This window comes from Labrus bergylta, chromosome 10 (genome assembly GCF_963930695.1).
Source record: "Labrus bergylta chromosome 10, fLabBer1.1, whole genome shotgun sequence".
In the NCBI taxonomy this organism is placed as follows: Eukaryota; Metazoa; Chordata; class Actinopteri; order Labriformes; family Labridae; genus Labrus; species Labrus bergylta.
In genome coordinates, this window is record NC_089204.1 from 2,132,458 (window position 1) to 2,159,417 (window position 26,960).

At 39.8% G+C, this 26,960-nt stretch overlaps 1 protein-coding gene across 3 annotated transcripts in view; it reads left to right on the forward strand.

The window, feature by feature from the left end:
• ltbp1 (latent transforming growth factor beta binding protein 1) overlaps positions 1 to 26,960 on the forward strand; it is a 123,180-nt gene that overhangs the window by 56,200 nt on the left and 40,020 nt on the right. For all 3 annotated transcript variants that reach the window (XM_020647824.3, XM_065959470.1, XM_065959471.1), the window contains exons 5-10: positions 565 to 732; positions 11,723 to 11,929; positions 13,643 to 13,959; positions 15,538 to 15,640; positions 20,004 to 20,063; positions 24,197 to 24,319. In XM_020647824.3, the coding sequence (XP_020503480.2) occupies positions 565 to 732; positions 11,723 to 11,929; positions 13,643 to 13,959; positions 15,538 to 15,640; positions 20,004 to 20,063; positions 24,197 to 24,319 (978 nt within the window). The remainder of the gene's footprint in view (positions 1 to 564; positions 733 to 11,722; positions 11,930 to 13,642; positions 13,960 to 15,537; positions 15,641 to 20,003; positions 20,064 to 24,196; positions 24,320 to 26,960) is intronic.

The following is a 26,960-nucleotide window of genomic DNA, read 5'->3' on the forward strand; positions in this document are numbered from 1 at the left end:
AGGTGCTAAAGGTTCCGAGCATAGTTTTCTAAACCTCAGTAGTAAAATTTAAGAAGGAAGAAAGAAAGAAAGTATGAGAAGGACACCAGAGAGCAAGAAAAGCCGGCACAGGAGCTAAAGGTGGCATGCCTGCTGTTTGTCTGTTTTGGAATAATGCTCGGTACGCTCAGATGCCAATATCCACCTCTCAGAGACTTATAATGAGGAACTGGAAGACATCCCAGAGTTTTGTTTGCTGACTTCTTGCTCTCCAGATTTTTTTTTTCTTTTATTCCTGCTCACGTTTCAGAGGCGCCACTGGATTTAGGAGCAGTGGAAGAGGAGGAGAAACAGATAGAGAGGGATAGTTGGAAGTATATAAGTGCAGGGAAGAGACATCAAAAGATCTGAAAATTGAAAATTACACAGTCGGTTTTTGTTTTGACTAGAGACTAAACAGTTCATTGTGACGAGGTCCAACTTGAAAAGCATTTTACATTTTTTTCTCCTCAATGGATCAAAGAATAACCAGAATCCATTTACTCTCCCTCCCCCTCTTGGTTTGTGCCATGTTTTCGGCGGCAGTTGGCAACCACACAGGGAGGATCAAGGTGGTCTTCACACCAACCATCTGCAAGTTAACCTGCATAGGAGGCAGATGTCACAACAACTGTGAGCAGGGAAACACCACCACCATCATCAGTGAGAACGGCCATGCTACAGACACCCTGACAGCACCCAACTTCAGAGTAGGTAAGTGATCCCAGTGTCTTCTCGCTTACTAGGTGTTTAGTACAAAGGATCACTGACACACACACACACACACACACGCACGCACGCACGCACGTACGCACACCTCTCTCTATGGGTGGTTCTTCTACTTGTCACCTCAAAGCTATTTTTTTAATCCTAGGCATTTGGCTAATTCAGAATTGAACAGAAATCTCTTTTAAAAAGTTGTGCCAGTGTTAATAGAATGTCAAACACTATGCTGCTTTTTGTTGTTTCTGACTTAAAAAATGATCGGTCCTCCGATCACATGTGGTCTGATCCAAACAGATCAACTGTGATCAACAAGAAAGTTACCGTTTGAAATTAAAATTTGTCAGCAAACTTGTCTTTCTCTTGCTGGCACTTCCTGGTACAGTGTCTATTAAATTGTATGGATGCTTACTGAATTGTTATCACTGTAAATGTGAGTAGGATGATGATGAGCTCAGTCATCTTCTAGCATTGTGTTCCAGATGTTTGTCCTCAGAGATTTGAACAGACTTTTTTAGTGCTCATAAAAGTATTCAAATTATGTCCCAGGCAACCTTTGAAATGTGACAATGATTGTTATGATTTTATATGACATTACAAAATGATAGAGTCTGACTGTAGACTGTATAAAACATGGATGTGGTCTCAGTGATGTCACCCTTTTGGTTTCTGAAGGGGACTTGCGAAGCCAATGATGGAGGCCACCATAATAGAAATGCTGTCTCAATTTAACTATTGGTCAACCTAATAACAGGCAAAGAGCTGGAGCTAAGGCGGGCCTTAAGCTACAACCCATCCGCCTGTCGCACAGATCCCCAGTGATGTATAACTCTTAGACTGTATTCAATCAAAACAGATCAGTTAAAAACTTTCTCCCCCTGTACATTGTTACCCTATAAATAATTTAGCTCTTCAGACCAAATTATATTTTTGATTTAGGCAGTACACAGTAAAAATGGGCATTTTTGAGTGGATGTGTGTGACTTCTGGGGCTTTTCCAAACAGCCTCAGGTGGACACTTTGGGAACTGCAGTTTTTGCATTGAGTCAGACTTATAATGTAGACAGTGTTTCACATACCTATGTAGCCTAGTCATTTAAAACACAGATTTAACAGTTTGTTTTAAGAATACAGATGCATAAACTGTTAGTTAAAAAGACATTGTCGCACGATTTAGCGTATTTCATGTTCCGAGTAGGGGATCAAAATCAATGTCCTTGAATTGAGATCATACAATAAGATTTGAACTTGGGGATATCATGAAACAGCTTCTGTGTAATGGAGCACATGCCGTGGGTGTTCTTAATGTGTTGCACAGATCAGCTAGGCTGTGTCTGAACCTGCCTCAATCCTTACAAGGAGCACGAGTGTTTCCAGCTCTGACACATGCAGAAACATGGGAAGAGCGGAACAAGATGAATTCCTGTCTGACTCAGCTCAACAAATTAGGATAACTGGAGTAAAACAAGCTCAAACAGATTAAAACAGTCGACTGCTAACTCTGGATGACCTGAAGGGAAGGTTTCTTTCTGTTCTCTGCTCTGTTGTGGCAGTCAAATTCATTTTGTGTCACATTTGCTTTGAGCATGAGAAGTATAACCAAAGATCGAGTGAATGGGTAATGTGGTACAATTTAAAATGTAAATTCAGGGTTATTCTTTTGAAAGTTCAGTTTTGTTTACTTCTTCTCTGGTATGGTTTGCCATTGTGATCCAACCTAAAGGGGTTTGATTTTGCAATAACTGACGCTCATGATACATCATGCCACTGATTACACAGCTATTACCAAAGAACAGCTACCAAAGAAATCAATAGGACATGAAACTGTTAATTTGGAAATGCTTTTTAAAACTGTTTTTCTTCCTCTAAACAAATTGTCCAGTGGAGTCGACAGTTAGACCTGGGTTCATAGCAACAGTTAACTCTCTAGCTTCTAAAAATGAGCTAAACTAGTTGTTATTACTCACATGGCACTGAATATTTCCATCGATGATGAAGTGAGACAAGGTGAACAGATCCACTTGAATCAGCGATGCACCTGGCTGAGTTTTTCTGCCTCGTCGCCGTCGCCTGTGGTGACACCACCGTGTCCCTTCCTTCATGTGCCATCTTCAGTTTTGTTGATTAACTTCTCAAAGCCTGCAGGATTTGCATCTTTTAACCTTTTTTTCTCACCTGTTATTGTCCCCTTTCTTCTTTGCCCACAGTAAAAGGAACAACGTCAAATTAACTAGACTTATTTCTAATTAGCTCTCCAGACCAGTCTGTGATTCGAGCTGGATCCTTAGCAACCACCTGCTCTCCATAATAACGGTTTGTTTTGTCCAACAATGGTGTGCTATAAAGGGATAGAAGACCACTGCTGTGCATACTTGGCAAATCAAAATCAACTATATAACAAAGCTGTGTAAAAAAGGAACAGAGCTACGACATATTTGGAGAAAAACTTGGAATTTTGCACGCCTACAGACTGGATGAATTATTGGAAGTGAATACTTTTGTTTCAGACTGTACACAACATAACCACTGTTGATTATCAGTGCATCAAGTGTATTCATGATAAGTACTTTGTGTTTTTGAAGTGAAGTCAGCACAGCATGTAGTCTGTCTTGAGGTCTGCAGAAAGTCCACCTGAGGCCCCTTTTAGAATGGTGTGTTTGAACAGCCCTCAATACTGACAGACTCTCTGGAAAAAGGCACTCATTTTCTGCATTCCCTTCATCTTGAGGCCTATGCATTGGGATGTGAGCTGTTGGAAATGTGCCAAAGAGATATTACTAAATGGGTTGGTGCTGAAATGTAGTCCTTGAGGAAGTCGACTGCATGGTTTCTGTTGGCATATATAAACATCAGACAGTATGAGATCACTGGCGGCTGGTGCATTATTCTAACAGAATCTGTTGTGATGGTGGTGATTCATACTTAAGAACAAACATATGTTACTTGTGTAACAATGTGTAAAAAAGATTGTTTCTTAAGTTAAGAGATACTTGTGCGGAAAAGTCAGTGTTTGCTGAATGGATTAAATCCAAATGTTCAGCCAATCAAGGGGGGTTTGCCATGACACCTGTCACTCATTTACACCATGGAAGTGATGGAAAAGGATGCTACAGTGCTTGGGATGGGACGCAGGTATTGCCGGGTGGTTAGAGTGTGGGCCCATGTGCAGAGCTTACAGTCCTCTCTGCAGTCACAAGTTCGATTTACCTACTCAACATGTGCTGCATGCCATCCCCCACTGTCTTCTCCCAACATTTCTTGTCATCCTTTACACTGTCCTATCCTACAAAAGGCACAAATGGTTCTAAAAGTAGTGTCTATTTAGGGATTGTTTTTCTCATAACTATTAGGTGTGGTTGCAAATATTGGTTCTGCCAAAGTGTAAATCAATCAATTTATTTAAATTTTTAAATTTTTAACTTTGTTTAGTTAAAAACAGGAGGTCCTAACCCCTTCAGAAATGTTAAAATAAGAATGAAAAATGTGCATGTAGATGCATTTACTGACAATGGCAGCATGTTTGAGTTTTGGTGGTGATTTCAAGAGAAGTTTAGTCTCTGAGTGTGTAAGTACAGTGTCGAGTAGCATGCTAACTCTAGCAAGACACCCTTGCTAGCTTATGATTTAAAGGTTTAATTATGTCTAAATGTTGATAATCCACCTTGCACCTGGATGTGAGTGATGATAGAAAATACAGATTTAATATATTCTACTTGTTCAGGCTGGCTTCATCCATCCCCTGCCCTCAGTCCTTCTTCCCCTTCTTCTTACATCCCTCTCACTATATGAAAGGATTCAGACCTGAGCCAAAACATTGGGAAGCTAAAGCATATTTTCAGTCCAGACAGAGCTCAAAGCGCCAAGAGAGAATAAATCACTCTTGTCTTGTTTATCATACTTACCTGATGAGAGAGGTGCCGGGGATGGATTGTTTAGTCATGATGCAATGGAGAGAAAGGTTGTGTATTTTTTTAAACTCAGCTGATGATGACATTTCTGACAATTAACAGCGATATCATGTCCAGAAGATAAGACTTGGGGGATGATTTCTCAGGGTTTTTGGCAGATTATAAACTGAGGAAAACTATAAACTTAACAGCTGTAGACATTATTTATAACTTACTTGAAATAATTATCATATCACAGTGAAATAAACTTTGTTTTCAGCCAAATGTGTTCTGCTTATACTTGAGAAAGAAGCCTGCGGGCTTTCACCAGCTAATCAGCAGAAAAATGCTCCCTGGGACAGCAGCCCACTTCCTCATCCATTTGTCTGATTGTCTCTGCATCTGAGCAGCTGTACCGCTGTTGTTCTTCTCTGATCTGTTCTAATGTTCCTTTAAGAGAGCTACTTCTGGAGACTTTACCATTTTATGAGACTTTAACTTCTATACTTTTGGATTGATATTGTTTTATGTTACTTTAGAGGTTTTTGGGTTCTCTGTCACATTGTTGTAAAAGTTATATCTTAGAAACGCCTGAAACAAATGTCTTTGACTTTAGCAAAACTTTCCTTTGGAATCAAAGCTGAGTAAATTGGATTATGCCGATCAAAGATAAAATGTTAAGGTCACAATGACCTCATGTACATCCCACTACATCTCGTAGTTCTATTTTATCCGTTTTTACCTTTTTTTTTTTCAACTGACCAGAGGAATGATGATTAACCATTTATAAGTGGATGAAATCTTCTCTATCTATACCTCTTACACACATGCAAAGAGAGAGAGAGGGAGAGATATTCCATTGCAGCCTCTCATGTTTACTTTGAGACTATTTATGCTGTTGTGTTGTTTTAGGGGTTTTGTATTTTTCTGAGTGGTAGAGTTGGTCGTCTCTCAGTTGGAAGGTCCGGGATTCAGTCCCCAGCCCCTTCAGCCACATATCGAGTTTTCCTTGGGCTAGACACATGAACCCCAAACTGCTCCCGCTAAGAAGGAGCAGGCATGTGAATGGAATAGTATGTAACAGCCTCTGGCATCAGAGTATAAAAGTGGTGGTAATGAGTTATTATAACATGTAGCGTAAAAGCAGCTTAGATAAATCAAAACACTAGAGAAGCGCTATAAAAGTCCAAGTCTATTTACCTTTTAATTTATTAACCTGTTCCACTGGTTGGTGTAAACCGCAATTGATCAACTGTAAGGCAAAACTTTAGTTTATTTTTTCTCGATAATCAGACTGAGCACAAGCTTAATTTCCTGGTCTGATAAATTTGTAAAAGGGAACGATTGATTGGTGTAACAGTTTTGCCAAGTTGGTATAACAAGTGCCCCGTACACAAATGTGGTCCTTGATGCTGGTTGCAGGTTTATCTTCTGGCCTTGGCCCTTTTAAGAATGTCTACTTCACTCTCTTCTGTCATCATTTCTTCTCTCTCTTCAGCTGTCCTATCAATACATGCAAAACGGCCCAAAAGACAATTTGATTTGAATAATTTCCTGCTTTCAGGAAAGACGTGTTTTATTTTGAAAAGACCTAATGTAACACCTGGCAGCCCTGATCTGTTTACTGACCATGTGGGACATTTTGGCATTTCAGGTATGCATGTGAAGGACTCCTGGGAAGGCAGGGATGATTCATCTATAACTAACAACTAACTAACTTGTGTGTTTAGTAGACCTTCATGGTTTTGACAGGATGAAGCCTAACGACACTCTGCGAGCACCTTGCCTGCATGTGGCTTGGCATTAACTCGGGGCAGATATTCAGTTGTTCCAGGCTAGCCGGGAAATGATTCAAGGAATCAAGGGGTGGCTGGGGCTCAGTTGTAGATTTGGTCATATTTCAACTTAAAGGTTAGGGGTTCAATCACATGTCAAAGTGTCCTTGAGCAAGACACCCCAAATTGCTGCCCCTGCATAGCCGCTGGCGTGTGAATCCATGTGAATGGAACAATACTGATGGGCAGTTGGGCACTTTACCTTGCAGCCTCTGCCGTTAGTGGATGAATGTGACATGACAAGAGCACTTTGAGTAGTCAGAAGATAGAAAAGCACTTTCAGTACATTCAGCATTTGCCTTGATTGATTGTGAAGTATATTGACTTTTGATCCACTCTGACTGATATGGGCTTCATTGGGACCATATGTCTGTGTTGTCTTGCTTTCACCACTGACATAGCATAATGAATTATCTCACTGGGCTTATTTTGGTTCACTGGGGAAAAATGGATATGGATGTAACAAATGGGAAAAATGCATCATTTGACCAACTTATCCACTATGGGGGTCAAAATTCCCTTGTAGTGGTACTAACTATAAATCCAACATTTTGAATTCAGACATGTTGACCAGATTTAAGTTAAGAAAACACAAATGACAAACTTTATCAGAACAATGAAAAACAGTGGGCTCTTTGTTGTGGACCAAGAGATGACAATGTGTTTATGATGCAGACATAAATACTGCATGGAAAAGGAAGTCCTGGCCGGAAGTTGTTTAACGCTAACCTGGCTACACCAAATAGAAACTTATAGTAAGCCCTGAGATATTGCCATCTACTCCCAGAGGCATATATCGTCATCAGGAGGATAGACGATGATTGCCGATGGGTTCTGAGATTGATGTACACACTGAAACTAATGAAGTTAAAACATCTGGAATATTGTTCCATGATGTTACGTCACAAGGATTACTATTAAAGCCAGTTCTCATATTTTCTCATTTGCTACATCGACCTGTGTTACAGCATATGTGCAACTGTTATACTGCTACAAACACCAGAATACTTTGTATTAAAATAGTCACTTGAGAGCTTTTTGTCTGAAGCATGTGCACACTTTCCCCCGGGATATTTCATTCCCTATAAGAAAGAGATTCGCCCTTATCTTTTGCAGTCAGGTTGGTCTTTTGCCACATGTGCAAAGAGTTTTTCTTTTATTCTTTACTTGATAATACAAAAAATGGCAAAGAAGATTTTTAGAGGGAATCTAAATTTAGTTCCTGACAAAGTTGGAGTAAAAACTAATTGGACAATCAACAATAGTGTGTTGATAGCAAAATACAAATTCAGAGTATGACTTGATACCACTCATTAATTTCTGAAGATGAGAATGATTCAGCCTGTTGCATGTGTATCCTATTTGGCTGTCTGCAGCCCCATAGGAGTTGATTTAAGCGGTGTTTTTCCAGCTTCTCGGGCACATTTTCTCCTAGGTGAGTGCAGCAGCTCACCAAGTGCTGAGAGCTTTCTGGCCCTCGCCTCTTGCTTCCTTTATTAAAGACGCCTTTCTCTGCCAGCCCAACTTTTTGCCAGCTGAGTCCAGACAATATTGAACCATTTACTGCTAGATTGAAACAAATAGATTTTAATATTGGAGGTGAGACGAGTGTGTGAGAGAAGGCAGGAGGGGTTAGAAGAGAAAGACAGGTGTAGCACTTCATTCAGAGGAAAGCTGTTTGGCATTCACAATGCCTTATATTCACAGCATATATCACTGTTGTACAGCGGAAGCAGCAAAGTAACAGGTTTTACCTTTGTTCCAAGATTGTCTCACTTCATCAGGTGACAATTTTGCATTTTTGTTGTAAATGACAATCCTTTGAAATCAATCCTGAGAATGTTAATAATAGTAATGGTAGTCAAAGTTATTCTCAGGACTCACAAAAAAGGAAAAGGAAGAAGGAAGAATGTGTGACTATTTGATCCAGTAGATCTCGCCCTTGAGCAACAGCATTAAAACCAAAATAAACTGCTGTTTGGCGACACCTCTGCTATTCTGGAGCTGCTGCTCTCCTCGAACGGCACACCTCCAACCCCTTTCTACTCGCATTTGCATGTAGGAGTTATCAATAGAATGCACCATAATTAAACACCATTAAGCGGCGGACAAAATTGTTCCTTGCTCGAGCTTCAATTGCATGTGTTCTGCATTGTTGTGTTAGCATGCTAATGTTAGCACACTTTGGTTAACTCATAGCTTCACATTGCACATAGATTGACACGGAATGAGCGAGATTTGAACACACTTAGGTGACATCCAAATAAGCAGTGAGTTGGCTATGTTATTCTTCTTTTCTCTTGTACTTACAGCTTTGTACGCAGGGCCGTCCCGTCCATGTTACCATGATGTAAACACGGGCCGTCAACAGTACAGCTGGCGGGACTCGGCTTGACACTCATTGTAGACAGTCATGACTCAGAGAGACATTTACAGAGTAAAAGCTATATACTTGATTGCTGCTGTATTTATCTGTAAATATTGCATATTATTCCTTTAACTGTAGAGTGATGTGAGGAATTGTTGCTCTACAATGAGTTAATGTATGTGTATCATTAAGTTTCACTTTCCTGTTCCCAGTTTTTTGTCACTTCTTATCAGCCTTTATTAGGTCTGAATTTTCTTGGAAAGAGAAGACAAAAAGACAGGAAAACACTCCTGGGAGAGATGTCAAACAAAGCTTTGAAGTGTGTCTCCTGTTTTGTCTGTGTCTAGGATTCTTGTTTTTTAAAACAGGAAATGGAACAGACTTACAGTAGATGAGTTTTTGGATGCAGATTCCAGCGTTTCTAGTGTTTCCTTCACATACAACTTAACCAATCTCATACTACATTAAACAGAATATGTATACGGATGTACATCATCAGCCCCTGTCCTTGGTGTGTTAATGACTTTTGGCTACAGAACAGTGAATTCACTGTATCCCTCTGTTCACTCAGGCTTCTTACATAAGCACCACACCACTCCTGGGGCCTGGTTTATCCCGTCTGGTTGAAAGAGTGTTGCAGCCTGTTCTGTGTGTGCGTAGCTCACACCTGTTGTGCTATGACGTGTTCATGGTCAGTGGGAGCTGCAGCTTTTACATGAGGGATAATACCTGATGAGTTATACTGTAGAAGCTAAGCACCATCACCTTGCGCTGGAGGCTTTTAAGCCGTGCGTCATCCAGTAGAATCATCAGTTCTACCAACTGGGATTATCATGTGTAGCCTACATACATTTTTTTCTCCATTTTCTAGATCCAAACGCCACTAAACCACACTGCTCCTAAGAGATGCCATCCATTCACTGTATTGTTTTATGTCAGTACAGCCAGGAGAGAAAAGCCAAGTATCCGAGGACACAGCCAGTCTATTGTGGCCCTGGGAAAAATTCATTGGGGGGCCCTCCCACACCCAACCAGTGTTTATTACCACCAGTGTTCCAACGCTTACTTCTCTTCCTGTTTGTTACTCTTTCTTTGGTCTTTGGTTTTCAAAACATCAACGCATGCTGTGCTTAGCAGGGCAACGACAGTGAGTGCTGTCAGATGGGGCCCCCTTAGGGAGGTTCCGACTGTCATTGGAAAATGTGAACATTTTGAGCTACTGCTGTGGTGTCAAGTTTGGCATCCCTCGAGGCCCCTCCCACTAGCCTGGGGCTCCAAGCAGTTGACCGCCAGCACCTCTGATCCCCGGCTAGTAGTGTGTGGCTATTCATGTTACAGCTTGAGCACAACATCTGACTGGCATTAAGGGCCACCATATAGAAATATTAATAATTTGTTTAAGCAACTAGTAATTCAGGAGCTGATTTTTGAGGATGACGACTATAATCATGAAGCTAGTTGCACATATCCCTATTTGTTGCTATACAAATAGTGAAAGCCTAATTTTCTTTACCTAAAGACACTTGCAGTTTGACAACAGTGCTATAACAAACTTACGCTGTCAGTACATCTTTGTATTTATACATTGCTTGTAACAGAGCTTCACGTACACACACACTAAGGCATGCACACACACACGGCTATTCTCCTTTGCCAGCTCATTCCCCCATCATGCCTCTGTCCCTGCCTCCTCTTGTTTAGTGAAAAATAAGAATATGGACAATATTTAAAAAATAATGTTTATTAAACATGAATTAAGTGTTTATTGTATGTGAGTTAAGAGTTTAAATGTTCTGTCTTTTTCATGTTCATGGTGTTCTCTGCACAGTTAGCCTTACTGTGTTTGAGTTTATTATTGCTCACTAGAGGGTGGAACGGCTTGGACCTATCATTCTGCCTCAATGCATTACAAATGGCATGTTAGTCTTCTTCTCAGTATTGACTTCTTCTTAGGCAGTCTGTAAGTGCCAAGCGTCTCAGTAAACTGTCATCACCTTTATTTTTCTACTGGCTCAATAACTCAGAATGGTAAAAACATACACCTTTTCAGTATGTTGTGTACATTTGAACCAGTTTCCAGAGAATGAGCTGTAGAAAATGTGAACAAAGGCGTAGCGTCTAAATCCTACAGCTATATTGGCAAAGTTGGTTCAAGAAGGACAATTGCTGGTGAAATTCATTCTCCAGTCGAAGGCCATTAAACTATTACAGAGGAAGAGGGTACAACAAGATGGGATACTTAAAAGCCTCAAACCTCGACCAATTTATAATGGTGCTCAAATTGACATTTATGTAACTATCAATATATCTTTGATTTTTTGAGTGCACTTTGTCACATTTTGCTGTAATTGCCAATCCAGCTCTTACACCTTAGCAAAGGTTATAACATTTGTTTGCAATATTTTAAGTTGTTTCCTTTAAGTTGAAATACATAAATAGGGGTTTTTATTTGTTTATTAATTTAATCAGCACCTTTCATTCAATTAAAAGAGAGACTGCTCATGGTACAAAATACAAGAAATCAGATCGAACATGTATGGTGGTTCCATGTCTTACTTGAGTAAGACACAAAGCATTGAATGCAATATTGTAAAATCATCGCACTGCATGGCATCATTATATCATAAATCTCTGCAGTGCACTGTTATCAGCACCAAATGCACCACGCCAAGCCACACAGACAGAATAACCTGCATTTCACTTTTCCCCTCTATGTTTACGATTCCCAAAGTCTACCTTCCAGATGCAACCCAATCTGACTATGACGTATTTAAGCCTAATTAATGACAGATGTGTCTAAAAGTGTGTGAATCCACATACAATGTGTCGGACGTTTTGTATTTATGCCTCCATAGACATAATAAACTTCTTGTGTTTCGTTCTCTTTTCAGTGGTGTGTCACTTGCCGTGTATAAATGGTGGAAAATGCAGCACCAGGGACAAGTGTCAGTGCCCTCCCAGCTTTACTGGAAAGTTCTGCCAGATGCCCATTCAGAACGGACACCAGCAGCACCAGCAGACGTCAGGGGGCTACAGCCAGACTCAGGTCCACTCCACACACACTCTGCCTCTGACCTACAGCAACGGCCAGACTCCCCGTAAGTCAAAGAAACAACTGGTACAATTAAAGGGCTGAACAAGTGTTTCTGTGACCCAGACAGAAAACAGGGGTGTTGACACTATCCTACCCTTTATCAGTGAGCTTTATTTAAAGAATGTGTGTTTCCACATATGTCATGTAAGTCACACATTTTAAAGATCACATAAAAGGTCACAAAAACTACTTTGAGATAATGTGAGGGTGGCCGTTCAGCAGTCAGGTGTTGAGAAAAGGCTTAAATGTTTAATCCCTTGTCCTTCCAAGACATCTGTCTACTAGAAAACATAGTATTCTGAGTGGATCATTTAAACTTTTTGAAACACAAAATAAATGAGCATTACTCTCAGTATATGTGTTAGAAATTGTAATCGTCTCCTTAGCTCTGTTTTGTGGATTTTTGCAAAGTGATTTGCAAATTCACTGTAGCTGACTGCTTCACACTAGTCAAGAGTCGTTCTTTCATGAAGAAGAACAGACCACTGATATTATTGGGTTGTGAAAGGGCTAACACAGCCCAGAGTACAGTCTGTGGGTGACGACCAGTTTAACATACACAAAGTCAAAATGCAGCAAGATCAAATGAGAATCATTGGAAAGCAATCAGAGTCTGGGAAGGATCAAATGCTGACCATTATTTTAATCTTCAACTGTCCCCCTTGTTGGTTGAATCAGTCCATGTCCATGACAGCTCTTTGCCAGGCCCAGACTGAATATTCACACATCACAACACACTAACAAACAGCTGATCTATAATCTATAATAACAGTCCCCATCAATTGGCTTTGTATCAGCTTCATAGTAGAAATGCTGTTCTCACTAACTAGTGGTCAAACTAGTAACAGGCAGAGAGCTGGAGCTGATGGACCAGAGGTGCTGAGGCCTTAAGCCTTCAATGCAGCTATGTAGCCAGCCTCAAGTGGACACTGGAGGCACTGCAGTATTTTGCAATTCAGCATTAGCTTCACTTTTCTACACTGCTGGATGCCGCTTGGTTTTGTGCTACTCAGAGATTGAAAAAATAAAAATAAATTTTACTCTCCAGGCTGGCTTAAACACTGATTCCATCACTATGACATCAATCAATTAACCAATCAGTTTTCATTAGTATAGCAACAATTGATAACAAATGTTATCTCATGACACTTTACAAAAAGCAGGTCAAAGACCTTACTCATTGTTATATAATCTACAGAGACCCAACATTAATCAACCCATCATGAGCTCAGCACTAAGCAACATTTAACAATGTTACAGTGGTAAGAAAAACATCCTTTAAGAGGCAGAAACCTCGAGCAGAACCAGACTCATGATGAACTGCCAAACTGTGTTGGGCTAGGAAAGGAAGGAAGAAGGATAAGGATATAAAAACAGAGCAACAACAACAATGAATGTCAGTAATGGTAAAAGTATGTGTGATAAAGTGTGATACTAGACTGATCAGTGTAATATTAATGTTAGTAACTGTAATGTTGATGAAACAGGGAGGACTGATTATGTTCATTGTAGAGGCTGAAGTTGAGCAGCTCTAAGAGTCACTTTATTATTTATAAAAATGATAATCGATGTAAGGCGGTTGCTCAAGAGAAGCCAACCATTAACCTATTGTTTGCGATCTGTGCACTTCATATATTGCATTGTTTTCCAGTTGAACCCACAGCTTTCTTTCTATGGCGATATTACACTGTAATCATTTTGTGTCATGTGCCTCCAGTTGTCATCCCCAGCTACGTAAACATCCACATCAAACATCCTCCAGAGGCGTCCGTCCAGGTCCACCAGGTGTCTCAACTGGACAACTACCACAACAACAACAACAACGGGCACCAGCTGAAAGGCTCCCAGTCAGGCTCCTCCTCCTCATCATCCACCAGCTACAGCTACCACCACTCAGAGAGCAGCCAGAAGATCCAGCACCACGGCTACAACAGAGTCTATCCCGCCCAGCATGGCTACCAGGTGCCCCAGTACCATCCGGTCACATCCAAGAACACACTGGGTCGCTGCTTCCAGGAGACTGCAGGGAGTCAGGTACACTGTCATGAGAATGTCATTGAAACTGAGGAGCTTTTAAACGGAACGAGAGAGTTTTATGAAAATTGTAAAAAAATAGAATACAGCCTCATAAGAATTTCAGTGATTGAATGTAAGCATTTTTTGAGTTGATTAATGTTAAAGCAAGCTTAATGGTAAATGGCCTTCAGCTTCTATAGCAACTTTTCTAGACTTCTGACTACTGCAGAGGTTTCTATGTAAAGTGACCATCAGAAGTAACTAATCCCATTCGTACAAATGTATACACAACTGACAAAGCAGTAGGAGCAACTTGTGGTTAAGTGTCTTGCTCAGGGGCACATGGGACATGTAGCAGCAGAAGCTGGGGATCGAGCCCCCGACCTTCCAGTTAGGAGACGACCGACTCCACCAACTGACCCACAGCCGCCCTAAAGCTCACAGAGGTCTTTTTTTTCAACATGTGTGTGGCATACTGGAACTTTTCCTTTGGTCAGACTATCTTGTGCAAAACATAGCTGCCTAAACAGTCTGTATCCATGCAACCATGCTTGATGCACAACATTGTGTCCTGTCCTGTCCACCACACGCTGTGACTGTATATGTCACTTGAAATATATGTATTCATCAGAGAAATCTCAAAAAGGAGGCATTGCACTAAGAAGAAATTGCCTCTACTGTATGTGTCACCTGGTTTATAGTACTGCCCTGCCCTGTGGAGGAGAACAGTTGGTCCTGAGTCTATTCATTCAAACTGGAGAAGTGAATATGAGGACAGGTAATGAGCAAAGAAACTCATTTTTGGAACAACATTTCACAAGTGGGATATAAAAAAAACCCCAAAGAAAACATGTTTCTCTGTACCGTGAAAAACGCTCTAGCATCAATTCCATTTCCAGATCTGGCAACCCACATCTTCAGTCTCTGGTAGTGCTGAACTGTCAGTGCTGCCAGTGACACCTTCCAACAAGATATAGAGCCGTTTAAAAGGACTTACATGAGCATGAACAAAAACACATTTTACTTTGTAAATGAATCCTGCTTCTATTTTAGGTGACCAGAAGAAACATGAAGTGTATACAATTTATAATTCCTGACTTAACGAGCAATTCTTGGTTGGTAAAAGTAATTTATTATTACCTCTGTGCAAGCGAGTACAAAGAACAAATATCAAAGAGCTAGTCATTTTAGACCTGTGTAACATGTGAGAGCACAAAGACAAGAAAACGGCAGTTAAACTGACAAATTCATGGTGCCACAGCCAAAACAACGCAAACAGCCTTGATGTCACTGCAACAACCTCTCTTGGTGGTAGGTTTTGATAGATATTACATCCTGGAGATAAAAGCTATAAAATGGGAAACAGATTTATTGTCTTACTGTAAAAATTCACGATGTCGAGTTCAGTTGGAGGCCATAAATGATCACCCACTTCATCACGAGGTCACCTTTTAGCACAGCAGTTAGCCTTAGAGATATGGGACTTTCTTTGAGGGAAGGATGAAGCGCAAAAAGAGTGTTTCTTATCAGCATGTGTGACCAGCTTCATTCCGTCCTCTTCCACCTCTGTGTCATTGTAAAATGTGTGTGTTTCAGTGTGGGAAGGCTCTGCCAGGACTCACCAAACAGGAGCAGTGCTGCGGAACCATTGGGACATCCTGGGGCTTCCACAAATGCCAGAAGTGTCCAAAGACACAATGTAAGTTTAGCTGATTATCTCATATATGGTCCTTGTGACTTTAAGGACATGTAAATGTTAAATGGTAAATGAAGTTGAGCTTGTACATTTCTTTTCTAGTCTTCTGACTACTCAAAGCGCTTTTACTGCCCAGGTTACACCTACACATTCACACACTGATGACAGAGGTTGGTATGTAGTGAGACCATCAGAAGTAACTAATCCATTCATACGCATTCATTCGCCGCTGACAGATCAGCGGGAGCAATTCAGGGTTAAGCATCTTGCCCAAGGACACATCGGACATGTTGCTGCAGGAGCTGGGGATCGAACTCTTGACGTTCCGGTAGAGAGACGAAAACTCTACCATCTGAGCCCCTCATGTTCGTTTATATAAACCTCTTTGAAACCTCTGATAAATCCTCTGTGAAGTTCAAAATTAATCTAACCTTAATTTCTAAATATGAAACAGTTCTTTTACAAACAACACTAAAAGACTCTGCAAAATCCATTTTTTAAAATACTCATGGACTTTCCCTGTCAGAGGGGAGGGGGGGACTATCCCTGATAGAGGGGAGGGGGGGACTATCCCTGATAGAGGGGAGGGGGATCGGGGGATTTCCTGAGGTAAGACGTGACGTAAATAAACAACGTGGAAGTAGCGGCCAACGCAACAGAGTCCACTACACAACGTTATAATGAGAATATTTGTCTTTATATCAATGCTATGTGTAATCCAATGGAATGACAACATCCACTAAAGAGAGGAGAACAACATACTGACGAACAGAAAACAGAATGCAGATGTTTAATTAGAGCACGGAGATCGTAGTGGTCGCGTACAGACACTTTACTTCCGTATGTGTGAAAAGGGTTACAGTGTTCTTTGTTGTATTTTGGCCGCAAGAGCACAACGGCATACGGTATAGTATTAGGGCCACTGAAAAATGTATGGTTCTGATTTTTTTCCCAGAATTTGAAAGAAAAAATTCAGGTTAATTTGAAGCCTTTTGATTCAAAATTCGACCCCGTGATTCGACCTGAAACAGAGTCTGTAAAGACAACTAAACTGCAAACACAAGTTTAAAGAATTCATGCTTTAAGATGCAATAAATTGAGTTAGTAATCCCACATACTAAAGAAGCTACACTTAACAATAAAACATTGAATCCAATTGAAATCTTCTTTACCCTGGATACCCTCCTCCATCCCACAGAAGCCAGCAAGTGTCTCTCCAGGCTCCAGCTTCAGCTAGCATCAGGCAAACTGAAGATGCTGACTTTGAGCATTTAGGAAATATAATCTGACCCTTGTGCTGGTCTGTGTATTAAAGGACAGGTGACTTTCCCCCCTGTGAGTTATTTCTAGAGAGGAAAAGCTCTAAATGCCATAGTGGCATGCAGTGCTGACCCCTCTTCCACTGATCTTTTTAGAGAGGTTGTTACCCAGCTAAACTTTATGTGTGGTTGTGTGGGGGAGGGGGTTTCCAGTCTTAATGTAGCTGTGCTTTTTATGTAGTAGGTGGTTATTCAACCGTGGTCCCTTTATAGAACTGGAGACCCTCTTTGAATCCAGAGCTAAGGGATGTAGAACATGTACAGACATGCTCTAATGTAAGAGCTGCAGTACCTCCCTGGAGCGAGGTGGTTTGGAGTTACATAGCTTGAGTATAATCCCTTAAATAGCTTAATAAATAAACCTCCTTTATACAACCCAAAATAAACGTATTTATGGTCTTAAATAACTGGTTTTGAGTACCGTATAGCACGTTTGTTTCTGCAACACATGAACAACAATGTCAGAAAAGAAGAAATAATGATGACCGTGAAAGGGCACGGTGGATCCCTGTTGTACAGGACCTCTCTGTGTGGAGTTTGCATGTCCACAGGCCAAAGACATTCTCGTGAGGTTAATTGGTGACTCTTGGTGTGAATGTGAGAGTGGCTGGTTGTCTGTCTCTATATGTCGGCCCTGCTGGCGAACAGTCCAGGGTGTAACCCCGCCTCTCACCCTATGACAGCTGGGATCAGCTCCCTGCGACCCCAGACGGGAAAAGAGGTATAGATAATGGATGAATGGACTCTAAAAAGTTTAACACCAAGTTTATTACAAATTAAAAACATTGTAAATAAGTTTACTTGTAGTTTTAGGGTCATTATTGTTAGATTAACTACATTTTTAGAGTTTACTGCAAGAAAAAATATTTTCAATCTCCAACACGTCTGATTAGTGTCTTTGAAATAGCAGCTGTGGCTTAGTGGGATTAGAGTATTAAGGGTTTATGCCATAATGACAGATTAAAAACATGATTTTAATGAGACAAAGTTAGTTATTCAAAACAAACAGCAGTTACATGAAATTTATTTGATTAAATCTTTTTGGATACTTATTTGGTGTTTAATGAAATACGCTTAATAAAAAAAATTCAGGGTCATTGTAGTTTATTTTTTTCTCTATTTCTTTGCTGTAAACCTATTTGTCAAATTCCTCAGTGTTTGTGATGACTCAGCGAGCCTCTGTGACATGACTGAGTGTGTGAAGCAGTAGCTGAGCGTCTACCTCCATAAAACGTCAAGTCACAGAGTAGGGCACAGAAGCAGCTATCTGGGAAATGTCTTAATATTTCAGGCAGGATGCATTGGAAATTCTGTGATGTTTTAATAAAGAGTCTTGTGTATTTGTGAAAACACTATAACAGAGATCCTAACAGCATCCCAGCTGACAGTTTTGACTGCAGTCTTTTGAACATCAAATGTTTCAAATGTTTTTTTTTTTATTTCACTGTCTGTAGTAATACAGTAATACAACTTTATCTCAACTTCTCATCAATTTATCTTTTTCTTAAGTGGGGTACACATGACAAGATAATAGGCCCAGTTTTCCGACAATCCTAAGCAAAATCCTAATTTTTGATTGTTTGAAAAAGCGCAGTGAAGCACTCACTCATGCAACTTCAGATTCAGAGCAGGCCCCTATGCCTCATAAACACCATGAGAGTGAAAATTCAGCCTCATTGTTCACATATCTCAGTGGGAGTCACTACAATAGCAGAGTTTAGTCCTCCATCTGTTCTGCTCAGGAATGGCAGGGGCATGAGTTTTTTCTCCTGTTTTGCCTTACAGTGAATTGTGAAACAGTCTATTGTGCCACCGAGACTCTGGTAGCTGGTAAATAAATTGGCTTTATTGTTCAGACAAACATCGCCTTGTTGTTTTTTCCCAGTTAGCAAAATATCAATCTGCTTATTGATACAAGGTATTTGAGTACCACTTCCCCACTGGTGCCTCCATTACAGCAGGGCCCGGTCTCTAACCTGCAGCAGAGGTTTACACAAATTTGACTCTTTAGTCTGGATTATTGTGAGCTACTGAATATCTGAGCAGCTTTACACCCTGCAGGCTGCAGCTCCAACACTCACTCTTATAAATGTCTCATTTGAACTCCTCTTTAGGTATCTCTCATACTTCTCTCATTCATCCTTTCATCATCTGACTATTTATGAATTAATTCAGTGGTCTTTAAGTTACTATGCAACACAGCTTTGTGTGTGGAAATGAATGCATGAGAAAAAACACAACATTACTTCAGTTTCTTCAATGTTGGGTAAAAAGAGCTACAATAATATTTTTTCTTTTTCTGTCTTTCTTAGGACATATTTTTGTCCATTTTGCAAACTGAATCTGCTTTCTGCTTTAGTTAGATAGAATGCTGCTCATGGATTCAACTATTTAAAATGAAATCCTCCACTTGTCCTTGCATGCATGTCATGGTGTAGAGCTGCTCAATATTGCAACTCCCTGCTGGCAGGTCTTTCTACATGTGATATCAAACCCCTGCAGATGAACGCAGCAGCGTGACTGGTCTTCAACCTCTTCAACAAGAGCACATGTCAAGCAGGTTATTCAATATCATGCAGCTTTAAAGCACATCAAATACAGATTGTTTTTCAGGCTTAAATGGGCAACCAATGTTTACATCAGTTGTCAATGGATATCATATTTTTAAAACATGATGGAACAGAGAGTGTTTCGGCGTTTAGTGGCTCTGAATTATGTTCAAACATTGATTGTCAAAGTTTCTGGACGTCTGAGAAGTCAGAACCTACAGTTTATGTGGAGTAGTCACAAAATTGACACTTGCATTTAAATTGACCATAATAAAAGGATGAAAAATTAATAAATATTTCAAACTGATCCAAGAGAATAGTGCTTTCAAATATAAAAGAAAAATACCTAATTATTGAGCAAAAGAAAAGGTTTTAGAGATGGGGTTTGTAAAAAGCAAACTGTAGCTAAATCAAATCGGAAAACAACAAAAACACAAACACAATGTTATTATTTCTCATTTTACTGACATGTTTTCTCCCTTCTCTATTATTCTCTAGCTATCCCTCTGATCGATTGTCCTCAGGGTTACAAGAGAGTCAACAGTTCTCACTGCCAAGGTAAGGAATTACTATCTTTTTTTAGACTGTTTCCATTAAAGCAATTTAAAGACTTTTGGTCTCAATGGCGGCCGTCATCATTTCACAATTTCAATTTGTGGAGAAACTTTTGTTCTTGCCATTTGAATTTTTAAAGACATCAACATGTGTTTCTGATGGGTCACATTGACCAAACAAACAGCTATACAGTATGTGGATTCATTACCAAAAGAAATTGCAAAAAGATATACGGTCTGATGCATCAAGCACCAAGGAGGAGCTAGGCTTCATCCAACAGACTGTTTGGCATTCTTTTCTAGAACATGGTGGGAAGCTGCTCCTTCCTGATGCCGTGTTTGGACTTAATGAGTCAGTACCTCTGTAGCTCAGTTCAACAGAAATCCCATTGTTATCATTAAGATGGTAGCCTGATGCTTTAATGCGTCAACATTTTTTGCATTTTTAAACTAAAATTAGTAACATAATGAGCAGATTCATTGACATTTATGTATCCTTATTTTGCATAATGAGCAGATTCAACCTCAATCTTCAGCTTTCCGGCACTCATACACATATTCCTGAAATATTAAGTTTTGGGTTAGTACTGCCTTCCTCACAGTCCCCTCTCTTCTTCTCCCATATGATCATCCAAAGGCTTAGAGCAACTCACAACCAGCGTTAGATAATTGGACAAATTTAGCCAAGGATGGTAAAACTGAAAAAATAAACAAACTGAAGACCGTATTAGTTATGTTGAGCGCTTCAATTAGAAGCAAGGGTGTTTGCATACTGAGAGTGGGAAGAGATTGTGTCCTTGGAGAACGGGGCAAATAAAAGACTTTCTGTCTCCCACCCAACCAACCAACCAACCAATCAACCAACCAACCAATCAATCAATCAATAATTCCACCAACCAATCAACCAACCAATCAATCAACCAACCAACCAACCAACCAACCAACCAATCAATCAATCAATAATTCCACCAACCAATCAACCAACCAATCAATCAAACAATCAATAATTCCACCAACCAATCAATCAACCAATCAACCAACCAATCAATCAATCAATCAATCAATCAATCAATCAATCAATCAATCAATCAATCAATCAATCAATCAATCAATCAACCAATCAATCAATCAATCAATCAATCAATCAATAATTCAAACAATCAATCAATAATTCAATCAATCAATCAATCTTTATTTGTATAGCGTAGGTCAACACAGGAGTAATGTGGTCCCTTTTCCTACTTCTAGTTAGTACACGAGCTGCAGCGTTTTGGATGAGTTGAAGATATGCCGGATTTCCGATTTATTACGAAGGTGAAAATAGGCTGTTCTTGAAGTTTGTTTCATGTGAGAGTTAAAGGACATGTCTTGATCAAATAGGACTTCTAGATTCCTAACAGTGGTGCTAGATGCCAGGCTGATGTCACTAAGGACAGTCAAATCACTAGAGAAAGTCTCTCTGAGGTTCTTAGGGCCTAGCACAATAACTTCAGTCTTGTCTGAGTTAAGTAGCAAAACATTTCTGGTCATCCAGGTCCTAACGTCCTTAAGGCACGTTTCTAGCTGACATAACTGACTGGTGCCATCGGGCTTCATTGATACTTACATCGTGGACAGCCTTCCATTATCTAGAAATCCCGGAGTGTTGTGGCTGTTTCTGACTAAAATGACTCAAAATAAGTCACAAAGTCACTAAAGCAGCTGTCTTGTTCTCTGTGTTGTTCTCCGATGTGTTGATTTTTTTAATTTTTTGAGTCTGTCTGTATTGTAAGATAAGCATACTTTAAGATCACGTAAAGCAAAGCATGTCTTATATTACGACGTTATGTAGGCTTCAAGAGGAAACCATGCTCAGGCCCGGGCCTAGTGTGTGTGCACCTTTATTCCATCATATTATACACACATATTGATTCCTTTACTAACTAAATTCCTCTTTTGGCAATAAAACTTTCTTTGAGTTTTGTAAAAGAATTAACACAGTTCACCTCACCAATAAAAGACAACCAAGTAGGCTGTCAACAGCCTATTAAAGCATTTTGGCTGAGAAATGTTTGCTCCCTTCCATCTTTAAGCTGGAAGTCATGGTGGGTTACAGACATGACTCACAGTCTGCGACTTGGGCCAAGTGTGTTCTCATTGTAGGAATTGGACTCCATTAAACTCGGCACATTACACAGTGGAGGTCCAAAACATTAACAGTGTGCTGGGATTGGATGTAAAACAATTCTGGTGTTGGGTTACAAATATTATTCAGCTGTGTAATCCATAGCAGGGGTCCATATTCATGTACACGTATCTCCAACAGCTGTTGCATTGATTCAAATCAGATTTATCTTAAACATTCAGCAATCCCAATAAGTGCCAAAATACCCCAATCTGAATGATAGCTTCAATATTTATAGAAAAAGGTTTCAATGACAGTTGGTGCAAATTTGGTAACACCTTGGATGTATTTATTGTGACTTTCAGGGCAGATGTCCAGTAGATGTTTTACACATAAGCACCAGTCTTGAAGACCAAAACAAAGCTTTTCTTTGGCCATGCCTCCTCTGTCCCTCAGTGCACCACTTCCCCTCTTCGCCCACCCCTCAGTGTATTACAACTGAGTGTAGCTGTTTGTTAGAGTGATCTACATTCAGATTTTTGTTTTAAATCTGTTTGAAGTAATCCAGACCCAACAAAGTATTTTCCTCAGTTTGGGAAGTCTGTTTGTTCTCCTTGAATTGGACAAAACTCCACCATTGTGGACGTACAGCATCCCTGAATGCCATGAGGGGGCAGGACTAACAGCTGGAGGGAGAAGGGTTTGCTGGAAAACATGTATGAAACGTGTCTGAGCCTCTGATTGAAACAGCAACAAGCTGAAGGAAGCTCATCTGCCATCTGTATGGACACAGAGCTGAGAACAACAAACCCAGAGGGAGTTTGCATACACTTTCTTTTTATATCGTCATTACTCAACAATATATTTATTTCGATGTATTTGATATTTTCAATATTAATGCAAATATACCTCTTTACATAAATATACCTCATCTTGAAAAAACGAAAAAACATTTTACCTGTGGTTCTGGTGAGAATCTTCACCAGAGCACCTGGCTTAAAAAAACCAACCCCTGCTGTGCCTCAAACTGCCATGACTGCCACAGCATGACTCTCAATTCCAAGTGTTGTTCTCCATAAAAGCTCAGAGAATGCATAGCGTGGACAAAAGTATTTTAGTTGCAAAGGTAACCCAAAACCAATGTTAAAAAGGAGGGTTAAATGCTCTGTAGATCTGACAGGGCCTGCAGAGTTAGGCAATGATTCTTTTTACATTTATTAGTAAGAGCTACTTCTTTCCCATTACACATGGGGCATTGCTCATACAAAAACAGAGATTGGTGAAGCTCAAAAGACTAGCGCTAGTGATATTAGTTTTAAGTTATTGTAAATAAATCTCAGAAAATTGCCCAAACCAACAATATGTTTGTCTAAGTCTGAAGGTTGTTCTGCTAACCAACCCATTTTGATAATTAAGACAAAATCCTTATTTAACTCAACAAGCTTTGTAAGCTTGTTCGTTATTCATTGGACTTATGTTGATCAATTGTCCTGGGGGCTTTAGAGAAAAGCCCTTAAGGCAGTAAATACAATTTTCTACCCCTTTAAAACACGTGATGGCCATTATTTATCTGTGGGAATTAACTGGGGTGTTAATCAATACCAGGTGTTCGACTTTGATACTGCATCATTTGATATACCACTACATCCATTATTTATTTTGTATTTGTTTATTTAACATGGACATACAGTAACATTGGTGCTGTAACATTTAACCATGCACATGTCCCAGATTAGTGTTTATAGCAAAATGCTAATTTGTAACACATGGTCTATTGCTTTCCTATATTTTCTCTAAACCTTTATATGAAAATATACATGTCACTTTGTCACCCATTGGAACAAAAAATGTATCCCCCTAAATCCAGCCCATCTTCCTTTCTATGATCTAAATCCTTAGAGCTCTTTTTGAAATAATATCCAATAACTCTGCCAAGCTGCACAATGAGCAAATGTTGTAATTTGCCAAAGATGAGTGATGTAGTGAAAGATCTCTGCATTAATAAGGGTGTATTTATTTTTGTTGATTCTTAGATTTAGATGAGTGCCAGCTTCAGGGCGTGTGTCCAAACGGAAACTGTATGAACACCGTGGGCAGCTACAGGTGCATGTGTAAACCCGGATTTGTCCCTGACCCAACGCTCACCACATGCATATGTAAGTACAATATTATATTCTCTCTTTCAGTTACTGTCTCTCCTAACTTTCTCATTGACAATCATCCAAACCCAGAACACAAAGAGTGCAGTGCAAGACTGAGCAATCATCTTATTTTCACAGAAATAATCTATCACTATTGCATGCTGCTCTCTGATATCATACAAAAGCTTTCTTATATGAGTTTGACTTTTCCCATCATTGAAAGGAAGCAGACATGGGAAATGTAAGTTCCATTATTTACCCAAACCATCTGCTACAAAGTTCAACTACAGCAGGGGCTGCTTGAAATGCTGCTAAATGCAGCATATGCAAGATATGCATATGAATTCAGTGCATGGATGAGAGCATGGTGTTGATTGCATAATAAGATTACCAGCATGTTTCCCAGTATCTGTAAACCAAACAGTTCTCATTTTTAAATACAAGAGGATGGATGTAGAGAAGGCGAAGAAGCAGAAGCAACAGCTGCCAGAGTGATCAATCTTGGACATGATTGATCAGTAGTGTTTGTCATCCATTTCTCTTAGTCCGGACATGCTGTGAGCATGTGTTCCCTGTGTTTTGCAGAGTTCCCTTGTGTGTACATGTGTTTGTCTGTGCGTGTGATCAATTACAAAGGGGTTTGGGGTTGTGCTCTCGTTCTCTTTTATCTTGGTTAATGAAAGCCAAGGGTCCATTCATCACCATCACTGTGTAATCCAAAGGGCTCAGCGGAGGAGACTTGAAAATTCATTAATGTAACTGCTGTCTTCCATCAGCCATTCAGAGGCAGACACTCCAAGCACAGAGCTCTGTAGTGGGTTAAACTCTAGCAATGGACTAAGCAGTGTTTGAAGCATATGACCAAAAGCAAACTTGGACAAGTCAAGTTAAAAGTAACACAACTGAAAACTCCTGGACGCTTAGAAGATTTTCAGGTTTTTTTATGGTCCGTGAACACTCATATGGAGACTCATTGGTGAGTGGTTCATCCCTTGTGTTGAACACTATGTGTTCCAGTTGAATCCTCATCTTAAACATTACATGCTCCTAGGCAGGTAAGATGTGCAGAATCAGTTACCATGGGGATTTAACCCCAGTAAGAAGTGGACAACTAAAAAAAGTGTAACTCTAAAGTAACACTGCAACCTCAAATTCTGCTTCAAAGTGTAGGCATGAGCATCTTCCTGGAGAGAATGGAATGTTAAGTTAAAACCAAAACATGTATTTGTAGTCCTAATCATGATGTTTTGAGCTTCACTCTAGCCTCTTTTTAAAGTCAAGTCACTGTGGCGTTACCTTTAACATGCCATCATGGAGGATCTCCATAGTTGTCATTTGATCAGAACTACTGAGTATTCTTTAGTGCATGGTTGCTTTTGTGAGACAAGCTGCATCAGCCAACATGTCAACCAGCTTAGTGATGTATCCCATTTTCCTAGTCTCTTTCTCCAAAAAACTACAACATAAATTACATTTCAAACTGCTAAATTCACAGCTCAAAATGGTCATCCACAAACCATTAGAGCACAGTGATTTGTTCAACTCTTAATATAATTTCTATGACTCCACTAACCTACTCTGTTGTTTTCCTCCATTGTAGCTGGCCCAAACAATCCAAACCTGAATGTTTCTTTACCCGCCACTCTAAGCCATGTCTTGTATAAAAGACATCTGACCATAAGTGCCTCTGATAGCCATTGGTGAGGTGTTACCATTGTTTTTAACTTCACTTGATTAAATGCAGTTTCAATGTTGCTGCTCAGTGTGAATAGCACTTCACTATAATTAACTGAAAAAGCTAGGTAATCCCTTTACTTACCAACAAAGAGGATTTGGTCTAATGGCAAGCGTCCATGTGCCTCCCTGTCTCCCTAACGCATCTCCAGCAATTTTGTAATCCTTTGAATGTTTTTGTTATCTCAATGGGATGAATGGTATATTCCACATACTGCCTTCTAACCTGACAGCTAGTATTCTGTCAGCAGCATACAAATAAACTTCCTCTAAATCATGTTTTTAGTCTGAGCCATATTGAATAAGAAAGCACCAGGCTAGCACACCCGTTAGGCAGCATGTACACTTTTACAATACACATACATTTATTACTTATACAGCTACGTATTCATTTAAATATTATTTGACAATTTATTTAAGATATTACAGTATGATTACTTTGCTATTGGATAGTCTGAAGAAAATAAATTTGCCAATCTAGTATACATTCAGCCATTTCTTGCATAAACTAATTTGCATACTATGAATTTGGAATGCACTACATACTTAACGTGATGCAACACTTACAATAAAAACTTATTGATCACTGTTCAAGTATACTCAATACTACCCATACTATTCATAATTACTTGAAATGAAGGCATGTGTTTTTGGACTCAGCCCAAGTCTTCTGTCTCATGCACACTCAACCAATCACTGGCATTAGTAGTTGTAATTGCCTGACTCATTTGTTTTTTAAGTTACCAGATATTAGTTGGATCCCCTTAATTTCAAAGGGGCTTCCTGATGCTTTGCTTTCAGTGTGATACCATCCACCGTGGACTTAGTTTTGGGCATACTGAATGCTTTAGTGAGAAGAAGATTTCTTTGAGGACTGTTCTATAGTCACATTTTTTTTCTTACCTGTTTACCTAAATCCCGA